At 50.4% G+C, this 16,165-nt stretch overlaps 7 protein-coding genes across 7 annotated transcripts; 4 read left to right on the plus strand and 3 right to left on the minus strand.

Annotated features, from left to right (window-relative positions):
• Window positions 1–716: 716 nt before the first annotated feature.
• ASPACDRAFT_76776 (PEX11 family protein) lies at window positions 717–2,205 on the minus strand. The gene is made up of 3 exons (XM_020204787.1): window positions 2,028–2,205; window positions 1,371–1,848; window positions 717–1,305 (listed from the first exon to the last, which is right to left on the minus strand). The coding sequence occupies exons 1-3, from the start codon at window positions 2,092–2,094 to the stop codon at window positions 1,143–1,145; spliced, it is 708 nt and encodes a 235-aa protein (XP_020058739.1). The 5' UTR covers window positions 2,095–2,205; the 3' UTR covers window positions 717–1,142.
• Window positions 2,206–3,143: 938 nt separating this feature from the next.
• On the minus strand, window positions 3,144–5,022 carry ASPACDRAFT_41225 (putative MFS phospholipid transporter (Git1); the record flags this gene model as incomplete). Its single annotated transcript, XM_020200914.1, has 6 exons — window positions 3,144–3,245; window positions 3,327–3,597; window positions 3,652–3,962; window positions 4,018–4,036; window positions 4,142–4,740; window positions 4,825–5,022. The coding sequence occupies 6 exons, from the start codon at window positions 5,020–5,022 to the stop codon at window positions 3,144–3,146; spliced, it is 1,500 nt and encodes a 499-aa protein (XP_020058740.1).
• A 1,577-nt stretch (window positions 5,023–6,599) lies between these two features.
• ASPACDRAFT_76777 (proteasome regulatory particle lid subunit RPN7) lies at window positions 6,600–8,437 on the plus strand. The gene is made up of 3 exons (XM_020204788.1): window positions 6,600–7,099; window positions 7,169–7,995; window positions 8,049–8,437. The coding sequence occupies exons 1-3, from the start codon at window positions 6,653–6,655 to the stop codon at window positions 8,239–8,241; spliced, it is 1,467 nt and encodes a 488-aa protein (XP_020058741.1). The 5' UTR covers window positions 6,600–6,652; the 3' UTR covers window positions 8,242–8,437.
• Window positions 8,438–9,402: 965 nt separating this feature from the next.
• Window positions 9,403–11,517, plus strand: ASPACDRAFT_25258 (putative alanine aminotransferase; the record flags this gene model as incomplete). Its single annotated transcript, XM_020199315.1, has 3 exons — window positions 9,403–9,555; window positions 9,969–11,207; window positions 11,263–11,517. The coding sequence occupies 3 exons, from the start codon at window positions 9,403–9,405 to the stop codon at window positions 11,515–11,517; spliced, it is 1,647 nt and encodes a 548-aa protein (XP_020058742.1).
• A 402-nt stretch (window positions 11,518–11,919) lies between these two features.
• Window positions 11,920–14,122, plus strand: ASPACDRAFT_76781 (Smr domain protein). Its single transcript, XM_020204789.1, has 2 exons — window positions 11,920–12,028; window positions 12,125–14,122. Exons 1-2 carry the CDS (start codon window positions 11,999–12,001, stop codon window positions 13,766–13,768), a joined length of 1,674 nt encoding a protein of 557 aa, XP_020058743.1. The 5' UTR covers window positions 11,920–11,998; the 3' UTR covers window positions 13,769–14,122.
• Window positions 14,123–14,441: 319 nt separating this feature from the next.
• Window positions 14,442–14,953, plus strand: ASPACDRAFT_25355 (peptide-methionine (R)-S-oxide reductase; the record flags this gene model as incomplete). Its single annotated transcript, XM_020199326.1, has 2 exons — window positions 14,442–14,496; window positions 14,595–14,953. The coding sequence occupies 2 exons, from the start codon at window positions 14,442–14,444 to the stop codon at window positions 14,951–14,953; spliced, it is 414 nt and encodes a 137-aa protein (XP_020058744.1).
• A 224-nt stretch (window positions 14,954–15,177) lies between these two features.
• On the minus strand, window positions 15,178–15,590 carry ASPACDRAFT_41230 (uncharacterized protein; the record flags this gene model as incomplete). The annotated part of the gene is made up of 3 exons (XM_020200915.1): window positions 15,178–15,390; window positions 15,463–15,520; window positions 15,580–15,590. The coding sequence occupies 3 exons, from the start codon at window positions 15,588–15,590 to the stop codon at window positions 15,178–15,180; spliced, it is 282 nt and encodes a 93-aa protein (XP_020058745.1).
• Between the last annotated feature and the right edge of the window lie 575 nt (window positions 15,591–16,165).

Here is a 16,165-nt window from a genome sequence, read left to right on the forward strand (position 1 = left end):
GAAAGTCAGATCTTCTCAATCGGACAGGTATATGCCAAGCCGGCAGGTGGCGTAACCCTTTGTAAATCTGACTGTTTGGTTTGCAATTCGAGTGCATAGAAAGGCCCAAATCGGTGGTGTCACATTTCAGTTCCAGTAAGGATCACAGGGCGAAACAAGGAGTCAAGGGAGAATCTAAACCAGATTGCGTAAGTATGCCTGCATGAGAATGACAGTTTGCGTCTCAGGTCCATGTCTTACTGATTGACAAATAACGAACTTAGGACAACTCGATGATGACAACAAGGCCTTGCGATAGCGGGACATGCTTTGGAGATATTGTTTTGGCGTCCAATATATCACTCTCCTTGTCCAATAGCCCACTTGCACGTTGAGCATCGTCCTTTAAAGAGCTTTGGCTGACTCTCGTCTGGGTTAGTGTCATCAAAAGACATAGATTGTCTGGATAAGACACCCCGTGGGCGTCCTGGCGCAGATCCCGATAAAAGCCACTCATGTTTCTGACAGATTGCACATCTAGCATCCAGGCTCCAGCCAAAGCGACGCCTGCCGGGAGTCTCGTGCAATTTCAGCCATTGTCGGGTTTGACATGGTCGATGATAAGAAGATGGTTTCGAGAACCAAGTCAGGAGTCACTGGCTGCAAGTAGCCGCAACCCCGCGAGCACCTTGCGGACTGCAACTCTGGACCACAGCGGTATTTTCACCATATTCGGTGATCCAATGACAAGTCGGGATATTTATAATATATACACATTAAACAGGAAAGGACAATATGTACACGATCTCTTTCGATCGCAGAATCGCAGAATCGCAGAATCGGAGGACTCTTGTGGCTTCACGGTTCAAAGCTTCATTTGACCGCAAGAAAGGGGGATAAATCTTAGGCTACACATATGGTAATAACAGAAGCCTGCGTTGCAGGGCAGAATCTCAACTGGGAATACTCCAGTGCACAAAACCCAGGCTTTCCTATGTTCGAAGATGAATAATAAATCTCCCTGGCTTCACGCCTTTACTCAGCACGCGTTTTCGGTGACAAGTAAACTTGGAAGAGGGAAGACGATTCGGTGATGTTGAGCGGCTAACCTCAAATTCCACGCTTACTTGAAGCCTTTGCGGGGAGAACTTAGCATCCGTTGTCTAAGCAGTCTTTCGCCATTGCGACCAGACACCAATCAAACTGCTGACCGTTCCTGCAATACCAACGAGACCATCATCAAGTGCAGCAAGACCAAGAGCAGACACAGGAACAGTCAAGTCGCACAGGTCGGAGATCAGCTGAATACGAGCCGTGGAGCGTTCCCTAGACAAAGATGTTAGCGTTCAATTTAAAACCCGACCAGACAGTCTCGTTACGGATTCACATACTTTTCAAGCTTCTTCGCCTCCACAACACCCTCACCCTCCTTAAGATCAAGGGTCTTCGCCTTTTCCCTCAGCCGGAAGAGGGTATACAAACCAGCAACAGCGCTGCACGCCAGTCCTGCCATCCACGAGCGATAGGCCGAGTCCTGCAGTCGTTTCACGGAAGCAAGTTTGCGCACACCAATCGCGTCCACAACCGTGATGGTATCAAGAGACAAGTACCCAGCATAACCAAGCTGCCGACCAACAGCAAGGTAGCGGAGTACTGGGTCGATCGGGTTCTTGTTGTCGGAGGCCAGCGCGGCAGCCTTCAAGTGTTCAACAAACTTTCCGATTCTGAGGATCTTACGCGTGGTTCCGAACTGCTTCTTGATAGCATTATAGGGATCGATGGCAGACTGCGGGCGGTTGGTGCGGTACAAGTACCAAGCATAGAAACGAGAGAAGTATTGCAGGGTGCGGAGGATCTTATCGCGACCAACTGTGATTCAAAAAAATGGTTAGAATCAGAAAAACAGACACGCGCTAGACCAGGGTAGCATGAATGCTCAAGTCAACGGATGATGGGGAAGCGAGGTCGGGAACTTGCGGCTCCCCAATTCCGAGCTTCACGCGATAGAAACATGTCTGAGCACTATACAATGGACGCATCTCACATACCAGTCGTCGCAACAAAGCGCAGATAATGCGCCACAGCAGGGTGATAGACCAGGGCGTCAGCAACCATTTTCAAGATGGGAATCTCTGTGCGTTGAGATTAGGAGGAGGATGTCGGCCGATAGCGGGAGATGGATTCCGGCAGCTGTCAGTTCGTGGAGAGATATGCGGTATGTGAAAGAGGACAGGCCAGCTGATAGATGAAGGACGGAGGATCTGAGGTTCGATGTTACACGTCACACGGAGAAGCAACAAGTAGATGGGGAAGAGGGGAGAGGGGAGAGGACTAGAATAAGTTCTGGGAAAGAAGCGATGGGGAAGAGAGGGTGGGATGAATGATGGATGCTGGGGTCGGTAAATGACCGGGGATCGACGGGCGGGAGAGAAGGAAGGGTTCGTCTTGTGCTCTGCCCGCCCACTCAACAAACCTCGGTTGCTCGGTGCTTCTGATAACAAAACGGTAGTAGACCAATATTTGACCACCGACTCGTCATGTGTGCTCTGGTCACGAGACTCTTTTGTCGGCTTCTCATCTCACATCATTTTTGCCCCCCAAAGGCCATAACGGCATGACTCTGTAATCTCCACAGCTCTCTGGATTACTGACCACTTTCAACGATCAGCTTCATTGCGGGGTGACTTTTGCTATACAGCATAAACTATAACTACCACCCAGCTATGGGCCAGACCTCACCTGAACGGCCTAAAGAAGTATAAGAGCTCGTCCGGTTGCCATTGTTTGATTATTAGTCAGCAATCCTTTATATACTACATGGAGGACATGATGGTCATTAGGTTTGTATCCATAAATACATGAATCATCGGTCTGAGCCATGTTGTTGCGGTGACCGCAGCAAATGTCATCTACCATTTCGCGCTTCTGGGCATCGTTCGCTCAATCTGTTGCTTGGGTTCGCTCTCTAAGTTTTTTAGGTGTGGATCGGCTCGCTGCATTCGTCGCTTGGGCTCATCAAGACTAAATGTCGCAAAGGGCGTCAAATGGGCTGCAAATATTGTGCAAGCATAGGGATGAATGGCACTCAGTGGGCAAGGTTATTGCTGGGTGATAGTGCGCCCACCATACGCGTTGAAAGGTCAGTGCAGGGTCAAAAATGTAGCTTACTGCTCCTCAGGCCTCTCATGGGTCCCCATCAGGCTTGTGTCATATCCATGAGACTCGAGATAAGCACGGAATTTAGCATCCTCTTCGGTGATTGTGTCCTAGCGAAAGCAAAATGAGGTTAGCACAAGAACCTAACCCAGTATTATCAAGATAAAAGTGACCCAGCAGTGATCACATACCTGGCCAATCTGTGGCAAAAGGAAGTATGCCAACGCCGCGCTGAAGATGCACAGGGAGCTCGAGACGAAGAACGGATCCTGCCCGCTGCGGACTGGGTTTGGGGCGTTTTTCTGTATGATTGGAATCACATAAGTGCCCACAAAAGCACCGATCTTTCCGAAAGCAGCAGCGATGGCATAGAATTGACCTCTGACGGCGGTTGCGCTGCTTTTCGCACAACAAAGGCCGATGTTATCGCCGGGACCGAATTCCCCAAGGCTGGAAAAGATTCTAGTGGGCCACGTCAGTGAATGTACAGAAACTCTAGTAGTCCAATCGCCTTACCCGAAGACCACGACAAATGCCGCCACATTCTTTGGGGTCGAAAGATACTCATAGCAGCCGGACATGATGAATCCAACGATACCCTGGAAAAGTACGCCAATAGCCAAAGTATTGCGGGGCCCAATCCAGTCACTGGACAGACTACCAAGAAAGGATCCTGGGATGTAGAATGTGTAGGTCAAAGTAGTCCAACCGAAGCTCTTCCAAAGGGGAGCACTATCCCCTAGGATAATGGCTAACCAGTCTGAGGAGTATATGCTGAATGAATAGGAAGAGAAGTCATACAGGAACCAGATGAGGGAGAGCACAGCCTTGCTGCGGTTAGCCATACACCTTTTACCTCATAGAAAGAAGAAGGGAACTGACTAAACGCTTCCAGTAGAATCTGTGGAGGAATTAGTCAACGCGTATGCGGCTTGCGGTGATTAGTGAAAGACCGCTGGAGAGGAGATATGGGACAACATAATAGAATGATAAAAGTAGTACTCACTTCACAATTAGCCATAAAGGGAAAGTGTGCATGCGCTCTCGGTCGAACTCTTCAGGCTCTTCAAGCTTCAATCGCAAATACATCAGACTAAGAGGGGGAATTACACCCAATCCCAACCCAACACGCCACACTGCGCGTAGGTGATCCTCAGTGAAAATCAGAACCAATATCATGGAAACCAATGCAGAAATGACATATGCAAAGTCAATCTGAAAATTGGTAAACATAACAAACCATCGGTTTCGATGACCTTGCTTCAGTTCCCCGGTGTTCTCGGCGCAGGCCACACTTCCTGCTGGATATTCCCCACCGATTCCTATTCCCAAGAAAAAACGGTAGGCTGTCAATGCGGCAAACAGGCCATAGTGACTGTTGTTATAGCCGTATGCACCAGCACATAAAGCAGCGAAGATGAACAGAATGATAGTGGATATCATCAACGACCATTTACGTGACCAATGATCACTTGTGTATCCAAATATCAGCATGCCAACCACTGTTCCCGCAAAAGTGATCGATGAAACGTTCTGGCTTGCGGGCGAGTTGGCATATTCAGTCGGATAAAGTCTCTTGAGTATGGTGTTGACAGGTCCGATTATCTGGAGACGTGGTCAGCAAAACCAATCCGAGCATCAAGCCGATGGAGGCAAAGAATCATGCATCAAGGTCAAGAGTCCACATACACCATTGAGATATCCATCAGAAAAAAGCCCAGCACCACAAGCAATAGTGGGCCAACTGCGCTCCCAACGACTCTTGCCTTCCGGATTTGCATCCAAAGGTGCCTCACGAGAGCCTGAGACTGTATCGACCGGTGCCTGGACATCTGCCTCGATATCCGTCTTCGACTCTACGGTTCCTTTTTCTTTGTCGTCTGACATTCTGTTGTTGTTGCAGGAAAACGGTCACGTACAGAAAGGGATGTTTGAAGTAAGCAAGGGGCAGTTGAGGGCGTGGTGCAACTATCCGTTGAAGAACAAGTCGATGCAAGGAGGAAAAGTGAGCACGTGCAAGTTCGAAAGGTCGATTCTCAAATATAGTATAGAGGCCCCTCAAATTGGGTAAAAAAAAACAAGATAGCAAGGACGGATGCGAAGACAAGGTGTGAGAGGAAGGCAAAAGGAGGGGGAAAAAACTTTCTACAGGCGAGGAAGCAAAAGACGCTCGTGATGAGGGCACATCAAGGCCACAGAGATCCGGATTCCTACCAGATCCATGCTATTCCAGTGCCACCATCCATCCAGGTTGCTCGAACCTTGAGCGAAATCGCCAGGATGTACTCCGAATGGCCCCTCCTCCTTAGCGGGCCTTAGCGCTTGATTACCGCGGGTCAAGCGGTGGAAGAGTGGGGTTGCACTTCAAGCCTCCCTTCAACTTCCCCGTCTTCAGCCGCCCAACTGAACCAAAATGGAAAGTTGAAGACGCTCCACCTGCGTCTTGTCGAATCCTATCGAATCGCATGTTGTATTCGAGAATTCCGGTGGCCCATCGTTGAGTACTAGCTAGGTTCTATAGCCTGTTTCCCATGTGATTGTACTTATAGGGCCTCCTTCACCGGCTCACCTGCCTCAGGTACAACTAGCGTTAGTTCATCTACGAAAGCCCTGCGATTATGCAAGTATATTGGCAAGAAGACCAACCACAAATTGGTGGCTGCAATAAGCTATAAGCACCGATAAGCCTATATGAACTACACTAGTAGATTAGTAGAACATCAGTATGGATGTAGTAGCTTAAGAGCTGAGATTGAGGCTACAGAGTCGGTTGAATAACTCTTCTATTCTTCCCGATGCAGGCTTGAGATCAATGATCAATAAGACTAGGTGGGCACGAGAAATATTCTTCACCAAGGCCCTGGATCATATATATATTGCGTACTGCAGACCCCAATGCTGGACAACACATAGTATTTGCCATGGCCAGTAATTAGGATCTTGGGACTCATGGAGATGCAGTGGTGAACAAATAGCACCAGAATAATCAGGAGTCACGAGAAAAACCATGGACTGTTCAATACGGGTACCATTGACTACTAGCTGGGGTTGTGCTCACTGTTCATACTCTTTATCAATACTGTGTTATTGTACCGTGATTTGAGCCCCGTTTTCTTATTCGCCTTGCAAGGAAAAGAGAAAGTGATTCGAGGTAAGTTGTCAATCTGATATAGCTTTCTGAGCCCTGTAAGACTTCAAAAGTCAGTGATCGCCAGTATTGCATCGAATGAAAGCATGTCTATTGGATTTAATCAAAGTACTGTATATAGTAGTAATTAACCCAGAATTCGATTTCTCCGGTATGAAGGTGGAGAGCCCGTATCGGTACCGGAAGAATAATTTCTCCAGCTGAGCTCGGGTCAGCTACGGTCCATCGGTGATGTATCCGCCTCCGTTCATCATCCTGTCAACAGATACCTTGGACAACGAACATTCAGCCTCTTCTATCTAGCTCTCTCAACAGTGTACTACCCCACTAAATCATCTCCGGTTTCTTGCTCATATCTTTACCGCCAATATGGGGTCCGATCCGCAGTACATAAAGTACCCCGATCTCGTTCTCGCCCAACATGTCTTCAACATCTCCAACCCAGCATGCCCCCAAACGGTGCGACAGACATCACTAAAGAAAATTCAAGATGCCATCACAGAGCGAAAAATGGCCCCATTCTACCGCCATCTTGCTCATCCCGTTGAAGGTATCCTGAATAACTCTGGCGAGGGAGTTGCGCAGCACTCAGCCAAGTCCGCGATTACGTCGAACCTGCTTGCCTCCCGGAAGTCATCCCAGAAAATCGACTTCCCATGGGACGAATCCCTGTACCAGTCGTTGGTTGAAGATAACCGGAAAGAGCTGGAGGGTTTCCAGAAAGAGGAGGATGAGGCAGAAGAAGCAGCCGGAGAGACTGAGGTGCTCGCCGCACGGGGTAAACGTGCTGAATTCTGGGCACGGGTGGGAGATAAGGTGTGTTACTCAAGCTCCAGGGTCTTCATTACCATCTCCAAGTCACAAGGCTGATGCAAAAGCATTTAGGACAAAGCTATCGAGTCTCATGAAACCCTCCTCGAGAAAACGACATTCCTTGGTACCAAGATTGATTTGATGCTCGCTATGATCCGCATCGGCCTCTTCTTCGGAGATGCCTTGTCTGTTAAGAAGAACATCGAAAGAGCTAACACCCTCATTGAGAGCGGTGGTGACTGGGATCGGCGGAATCGTTTGAAGGCATACAAGGGTCTACACCTACTCACCATCCGTTCCTACAACGAAGCTGCGCCTCTTCTGCTTGACAGTCTGTCCACTTTCACCAGCTATGAACTCTGCAGTTACTCTGCTTTAGTCATTTACTCAGTCTTAGCTGGCTCTCATTCACTGAAACGAGTCGACTTCAAGGCTAAGGTTGTGGACGCACCCGAGATCAAGGCTATCCTTGGATCTGGTGAAGATCGATTGGCCGCTCTGACCGGTGAAACATCAGCCGGGCCCGGCGCTCAAGATGAAGAGATGAAGGACGCTACAGTTTCGCGGGTCACCCCGGGTACCGCCACGACCGCAGTCAACCTGACTGCCTTGGGTGGCGGCTCTGGTGTCCAAGCGGAGGCGGAAACCCCTGTCGACTTCACGCCTCTTGCTCACCTGGTTGACAGTCTTTACACCGGCAACTACCGGTCCTTCTTCGTGTCTCTGGCGGCGGTGGAAGACAACTTCCTTACTCAGGATCGTTACCTCTACGAACACCGCGCCTGGTTTGTGAGGGAAATGAGACTGCGTGCATACCAACAGCTTCTTCAAAGCTATCGCGTTGTTGGGCTGAACAGCATGGCGAGCGACTTCGGTGTGACGGTAGACTTCTTGGATCGGTGAGTATCTTATCTATTGTGCTCGGGTAAGCAGCGCTAACCAGCGATTGCAGGGATCTTGCCAAGTTCATCGCCAGCAACCGCATCGCATGCACCATTGACCGGGTCAATGGTATCATTGAAACGAACCGACCGGATGACAAGAACAAACAGTACGCGGATGTGGTCAAGCACGGTGATGCCCTGATCACGAAGCTGCAGAAGTATGGCCAGGCCGTGCGTTTGAGGGGTAGTGAACGCAGCTAAATCGTAGATATGGCTTTGTCAATCGCCATGTGGTTCATGATTATGTAGATGAGAGGTTCCAGTGATTTATCTATATCATCTCTTTTACCAACTTGACCCAGCTTTACCATCCAGCCATGTTAGATCCAGCCATGTTAGAGCCAAAACAAGCGAGGCTGCTGTATCATAATTCTAATGACGCGAGAGAAAATGACCTCGAACATTGATCGGCAAACCGTTGTTAAGCGGCGGCCGGAGACAGTGGTGAGATTTTGCTCGTAGTTGTGCAGTCAATAAATAGTCCGTGTGGCTTTCAAGGGTCCACATGGTAGGTTGTAAGAGATGGCTTTTGGTACTAGTATCCACCATGACTGTGTCGGCAGACTGGGATAATTGCCTATCCATCCATCCATCTCTCTAAGCTCGAACAGGGACCAGAAGGGACCGGCCCTAATGGGTCCAGGGGCGGATCTGAGACAAGTTGACGAGATTGCTTTCTCGAAGGGAGAAATGGCAACTCAATCATGAGAGCATACATGCAGTTAAAGTCATTGACAAACAGTCAGTTCTCTTTCTGCCCTATCCTGTTCTTGTCTCGGGAAAATTGCCGACGGTCGGGAAGCTCCGGCGCAAGTGTGGGATGATGAGTTGCCATGGAATTGATTCTTGACCAGGGATTCGCTGTTGGTCGGTGGAACAAGAGGGAGCGAGGGTGTCCCTGATGTCACAAGCGTGACACTAATGTCTAGTACCTGGGGTATTGTATTTGTCCTCTTACACTTCTCCTCTTCCATCAAAAACCACCGGTAGATCAGACCTTTCAACCACCCTTCATCACATCTCAATGAATGTTTTGGATTCCCTATCTGTTTATTCCTATCAGAGAGTGGAGATCAAGAGAGCTAAGATAAGGCAGCTGACTCATCTAATCATGGAGTCCGAGACTCTCACCGCCCAAGGGGATTTCCCGCGTTTTTTTTCTTGCTTGGGGTCTTGAATCCCGAGTTATTGTTGTGATTCAGTCAACCGTCAGTCACCGCAGTGCACCTTCTTCTAGTCCTAGACTAGGTCTTGACTCTTTCTTTGGCCCCTTACGAGTCCACCCGAACGGTTGGTGGAGAGGTGCCTTCACAGTCCCATTGGTTAAATTCAGTGTTGAATCGAGCAAATTGAGATCTGATCATGAGCTGGCAATTTAAACTTGCCTCGCACCTGCGGGCAACTCCGCTGCGATGCTCAGTTTCCCGGCCGAGTAGTGGTGCATGGCTGTCGTGCCATCAACAGGCCCCGCGCCTTTTCTCCTCGCGGGTAAGCCTAGCCGCGGGAATCCCCAGAGTCTCCCCGGGTGAGTCGATTTCTCTTGGTCTTTCATGAGCCCGTTATTGGTGGTTGTTGTATTGGCTTTCCGTTCGGGCCTTAAGTGGTTATGCCCGCGGTCCCTATTATTGGACATGTTCGGCGGTGACCACTGACTACCCTGCGCGATATACCGTACCTAACCCCTCACACGCCCTCCCATCCCTCCCCGATTGATCTTCGGGTCTTGTCAGTCGCCCTCGTCTCGCGCATCCCGTGACATCTATGACTCGGTAGTGCATGTACTGGGGTTGTCTCATCTCCCGCCCCGGATACAAATGGGTGACAGTTTCATCCCTGGCGGATGAATCACTTTGTTACGATCTTGCCCCAACTCCCAACCCATCATTGCTAATCACTCCCTCCCTTACATTACAGACTCGACCATGCAGACTCAAACGACATTGGCGCATACCACCAGACGCACTCTCACCGCCGTCTCCTCCCGTCGTTTGACCTTGGACAACATCAACCCCCACGTCAAGGCTGCCAAATATGCCGTTCGCGGTGAGATTGCTACCAAGGCAGAGGAATACCGCGTGAGATTGGCTCAGGGGGATAAGTCATTGCCGTTCGACAGCGTTATCTTCGCCAACATCGGTAACCCGCAACAGCTGGACCAGAAGCCCATCACCTTCTTCCGTCAAGTCCTGAGTCTTCTTGAGAACCCCGTGTTGCTGGAAAACCCGGAACTTCTCCGAACCTACTTTGGATACCCACAGGATGTTATTGACCGGGCCAAGGTTTTGCTCGCGGATGTTCAGAGCGTTGGTGCCTACAGTCACAGCCAAGGTGCACCGGTCATTCGGGACAGTGTGGCCAAGTTCATCGAGCAGCGTGATGGATTTCCTGCTAACCCCCAGGATCTCTACTTGACCGCTGGTGCTTCATCGGGTGTAAGCACGATCCTCAACATTATCTGTGATGGCCCCGCCGCCGGAGTCCTTGTCCCCATCCCTCAATACCCCCTGTACACGGCGACTCTGTCTCTGCTGGATGCGCAGTGTGTTCCTTACCTCCTCGATGAGCAAAAGGCTTGGGGTACCGACGTGAATGCGATCAAGGAGAACCTGTCAAAGGCCAAGGCCGCTGGCACTGATGTTCGTGCTATCGTTGTTATCAACCCGGGTAACCCCACCGGCGCTTCTCTCAGTGCCGAAGACATCAAGAGCGTTCTTGACGTTGCAGCTGAGGAGAGACTAGTGGTCATTGCCGACGAGGTATACCAGACCAATGTTTTCACTGGCGAGTTCATCTCCTTCAAGAAGAGACTCCGTCAGCTGCAGCAGGAGGTGCCCGGCAAGTATGACAACGTGGAGCTGGTCTCCCTGCACAGTGTCTCTAAGGGCATGGTTGGCGAGTGCGGTCATCGCGGTGGCTACTTCGAGCTCGTGGGTTTCGACCCCGAGGTCGCAGCCCAGATTTACAAGTATGTCAGCATCATGCTATGCCCGCCTGTCATTGGTCAGTGCCTGGTCGAGTTGATGGTGAACCCTCCCACGGAGCAAGAGCCTAGCTACGAGCTGTACCAGAAGGAATACAACGGCATCAAGGATGGACTGAGAAGCCGTGCTATGGCCCTCTACGAAGCCTTCCAGAAGATGGAGGGAGTCGAGTGTCAAGAACCCCAGGTAAGCTCCGGCCCATATACCCGCAGATCACGAAACCCTTCTAACTTATCGATAGGGTGCCATGTACCTTTTCCCCACTATCAACCTCCCGCCTAAGGCCATCGAGGTTGCCGCTGCAGAGAAGCGGGCTGCAGACGAGTTCTACTGCCTGCAGCTCCTTGATGCCACCGGTATCTGTGTGGTTCCAGGTTCCGGGTTCGGACAGAAGGAGAACACGCTGCACTTCCGCACGACATTCTTGGCTCCTGGAACAGACTGGGCCCAGCGGATTGTGAAGTTCCACTCCGAGTTCATGGCCAAGTATAAATAAGCCGATAAACATACGCTATAACGATAATTAGACTATACCACATTTCTCCACTCGGAGGCTTTTATATTGCACATACTGTTCGGGAAATTCTTCTGCCGTTCTATTGTTGCTTCTAAGAACTTATTAGCTACTATACGCACTTTTATATTGCATTGTATGTCTGATTAGCTCTGATGGGCTGGTGTGTGCTTGCTGGTAGTCCCATAGACGGACGGCGGGTGATCTGTGCATTTCCGCTTTTGGTTATCATTCGATAGCCTCGGCTGATAAGCACGTGATCCACGATAACACAACAGCAACGAGGGCGGAAGGACCAGATGATGTCAAACATTTGATTTAGTCATCCTTCTTTTCGGTGCCCCTCAACACACTGTCGCTTCTTAATTCGTGAACTGATTACCAGCAGATCGTGTTTGTGAACTTAGACAAATGTATTGAAAGGAAATAACAAGAACCTGCTCGTGTCTGAAAATCCGCAAACATGGCAGACCAAAGCGATAGCCCTCTACAGGTAATTTTACCGCGGAGATGCATATCCACTCGTTAACTCCACGTCTTCGTTTGTGGTTATCGACGATTTATAGCTAATGGCTGACTGGTTGCCCAGGAGCTTGAAAAGGCATACTGCCCTCCCTTGGACCCAGCTCTACTCACCGCGATTGCATCGGATTTTGATCTAACGGATCAAACACAAGTGGAACAACTTCGTGGGATATTAGACGCACTTAGACTGTCCGCTTGGGAGCAGGAGGATCTGCCGTTTGATCCCTCTGGGACCAGCGGATTGAGTCCTGATGGTAACGGCTTTGACATGGATGGGGCGTGCGAGCGCTCGCCATCGCACACCGATACGATGCCCTCGCGCGAGACCGATCTTACCAGCTTGACTTCCGGCATGTCTGGTTTCAATCTGGACGACCCTAGCGCTAATGGGCGAAAGAGTCATGTGTCGTATATTGTCCGCTCGGATGGAACGCTTTCGCTTCACGGCGCGACTGATGAGGACAAAATCGCCTATCTGTCGGAGATGTTCCGGTCCACAGATCGCTTTACCATAAAGCACACACTCCAGAAGGCCGGTGGTGATGTCGATCGCGCCATGGACGAGCTATTAAACTATGTCTTCTTTGATGAGCAGATCCCTGATGAGGATGGCATCACAGTCGCAGTTCCAAAGGGCGTGGATGGGTTTCAGGGTGCCGAAGCCGTCAGAAAAAAAGGTCGCAGGCGTAAACCGAAGGGGAAGGCCATTGCACGGGACCAATACGCTCGGGCCTCGAATTGCGGCGAACCTCTGTCAATGAGTTCCACCACCTCAAATATATGGGCAACTGCGGAGAAGGAGGTCGAGTTCATATACTCGCTTACATCGGCGGTCCTCCCCAAAGAAAGGATCCGGTCGGCATACCATGCCAACGGGGCTTCGTTGCCAACCACGATACAGGCACTGGCGAAAACATATGCTCCTGAAGCCAAGGATTGCCTCGAGATTGATGAGCTGCTGGCTGCCCAGGTGTCTGAACTAACACAACAGTTCCCTACGATTACATCTGATACATTTGCGGGACTACTCATCATTACACGGCAAATACCCTCTGCAGCCAAAGAGCTAGCTGATGTCATGCTGACTGTTCCTGAAACGTCACGGGCCCCCTTGTCTGAACTGATCAAAATCACATCAACCCTTCCTCCCCTGGATAACGAGGATGAAGTGGCTGAACCCCGAAACCCCGGACCGCGCTTCGCCCATAATCTGGAAAATGTGAAAAGTGCAGCACACGTTCATTTTTCGGCGGGAGCGGAGGCATTTTCCAAGGCGTCAACGGCATATAGACGTGGAAAGTCTGATCGATTGATGGGAGGGGCTGCTGCGTACTATTCCTCTGTTGGCCGAGACCATCTGGAATTGGCGAAGCGCAATGCCGCGGCTGCAGCGGACGCTCTCGTTGACCGACAGTCTACATCAAACAGGCTTGACCTCCACGGAGTGTCTGTGCAGGATGCCGTCCGCATCAGCCGCGAACGAGTCTCTGCTTGGTGGGAATCGTTGGGTGACACCAAGCTCATGGGAGGATCGAGTTATGAGAGGGCTCAGGGAGGCTTCCACATCGTCACCGGAAAGGGCCGTCACAGCCACGATGGCACATCCCGCTTAGGTCCGGCCGTTGGCAAGATGCTGGTGCGAGACGGATGGAGGGTGGAAGTAGGCGAGGGCTCTCTTACGGTCGTTGGTGTCATGAAACAACGTTGATAGATTCTTGTCTGGTGCAGCAATGTTTTGGTTCTTGCGAAGATACCCTGGGGTTGTTCATCTATTGGCGCTTGGATCTATCTACCGCACGGAAGGCGTTATGGGAGAAATTTCAGGTGTTTCGACTTAGAATCTGGTTAGATGAAGATATAAGCTTGAAATAGAACATACGACAGTCTGGCAATCGCCTGTATAATAAAATGCGATTATATAAGAGTACCATGCTCGTTTTATGAGTATGTCATATTGACCGATAACTCCACAGTGCGGATGACGTAAAAGCTGCGGTAAATTGGAGACGGCGGCGAACATCGGCATAGAAGATCGATAAGATGGATTAGACCTCACATCGTCTTCCTCCATCTTCCCCAGACATTCGTTCTTGTTTTTGTTAAAGATTTTATCGACGAAGAAAGAAAAGAACAGAAGATCCATTGACTCGCTTTCTGCCGTTGCATCATTCCACCATCTCCTGATGCGATTCCAGCGCTTGGCCACACTTCTCCGCACCTTCAATCTACCCCTCCGCTCCCACCCTCCACCTTCATCTTCTTCCTCTTTCCGATTATTCCCCTTCCCCATTTCTAGCCCCCGAACCCTCCAAGCCGCCCCGGCAATCCCCTTCCTCAGCTCCTTCTTCACAACCAGCAGCAAATCCGAAAACAGCGGCAGCATGTCCTACCCCGATCAGCGCAGTGACGACGCATGGCGCGCCGTCCTCAGCCCAGGTGATTATTCAACTGCCTGTCCCCTCCAGTGTCCCCAAACCAAACAATCTCTCTTCTGCCCCTCCCAAAACAACACTGACTTTTTTTTCTGCATCAAGAACAATTCCGCATCCTCCGCGAAAAGGGCACCGAACGGCCCGGCACGGGCGAATACGACCAGCACTTCGCGGCGCAGGGGATCTACCACTGCGCGGGGTGCGATGCGCCCCTCTACAAGGCGACCCACAAGTTCAAGTCCGGGTGCGGATGGCCCGCGTACTTTGATTCCCTGCCGGGGGCCGTGACGAGACATACCGACAGTTCGTTTGGGATGCAGCGCACGGAGATCGTGTGTAGCAACTGCGGTGGGCATCTGGGCCATGTGTTCAAGGGCGAGGGGTATCCGACGCCCACGGATGAGAGGCATTGTGTGAACAGTGTGAGTTTGAGGTTTGCGGAGGATAAAGAGGGAAAATAACTACATCATCATGGGAGGTGAGGGAGTTTTGGTGAGAGCTTTGGCTGTCTGGGGGCATTGGTTTGGGAATGTCTCAGGGGAGGATGAAATTTTTCTTTTGGGATGTTCTGACACTATTACAGTTTTAAGATGATGATACTATTACAATATATCGCAATCATGTACAACCTGATTCGGCTTGTGTACTGTATAAACCAACAACTCGGAGGGGTTCCATCAACCCTTTACCAGGCTAGACTACCGGCTGCTCCGGCGAGACCACAGTAATAGGACAACTCATCACCCCCGATGTGTTGACCCTCGGACTTGCAGTAGTAGAGCAGGCTTTGGTCGTTTTCGAGCGTGCAGTCCGGGCACTGGTCCCATTGCTTGCTGCCGGTATTACGGTTCTTGTAATATGTGCAGGCCTTCTCTGTGGCGGCTTTGTTGAATACTTTCTATGGTTTGTTCATTCCGGGTCAGAATATTCAGAAGTTCCTAGTTGGAGGAGATGGTGAAGCTCGACTTACCACATCCTGGCCGGGAGAATCGTAGCAAAGCCCCGTGTAGTGGAGGTCGGCCGCGGCTCTTGCCGACAATTAGTGATGGAGTGTTGGGAAGTCTAAGAGGGAATTGGCTGGTCTTACCCTGTGGCCATGATAGCCACAATCAGAGTCATAAATTGCTTCATTGTTCCGTTGGTTTGTGCAAGTTGGTGGATATGCAAGGCAGAGAGACTGATAGATATTAGGTGATTTCCGCGTTGCGCTCTGCCACTGTCGTATAGGAGAATAGGACGTCCTTCAATATATGGTTATTCTGTCGCCTCCACAACCCTAGCAATCACTGAAGGTCATCAGAGTTCGCATCAAACGATCCTTTGCCATGGTCGAATTTTCCGATGTTCTTCCGCAAATTGAGTTGCAACCACTCGTTAGAGCACATTTCTCGATGTCGAGACTACTTGCCAAGGTCCTTCTATCTATCGACGGTGATGATCACAATATCCTTGAAAATGTTCTTGTGACAGCTAATGGGGAGAGTCGGACTCGTTCTTCCTCGCTGATAGATCAGGTCTCACCTTCCTGCCGCCTAATCTGGGCCTGAGGACTATGTATAAACATGCATCTCCTGTCTCAGCCTAAGTCCAAAACCGACGATCACTTGGCTGCAGCATCGGACGAATAATTGCACCCGATATTTCCGGGACCGTTGAAATGGCGGAGAAACAAA

The sequence above is a fragment of the Aspergillus aculeatus genome, assembly GCF_001890905.1.
Source record: "Aspergillus aculeatus ATCC 16872 unplaced genomic scaffold ASPACscaffold_4, whole genome shotgun sequence".
NCBI classification, from domain to species: domain Eukaryota; kingdom Fungi; phylum Ascomycota; class Eurotiomycetes; order Eurotiales; family Aspergillaceae; genus Aspergillus; species Aspergillus aculeatus.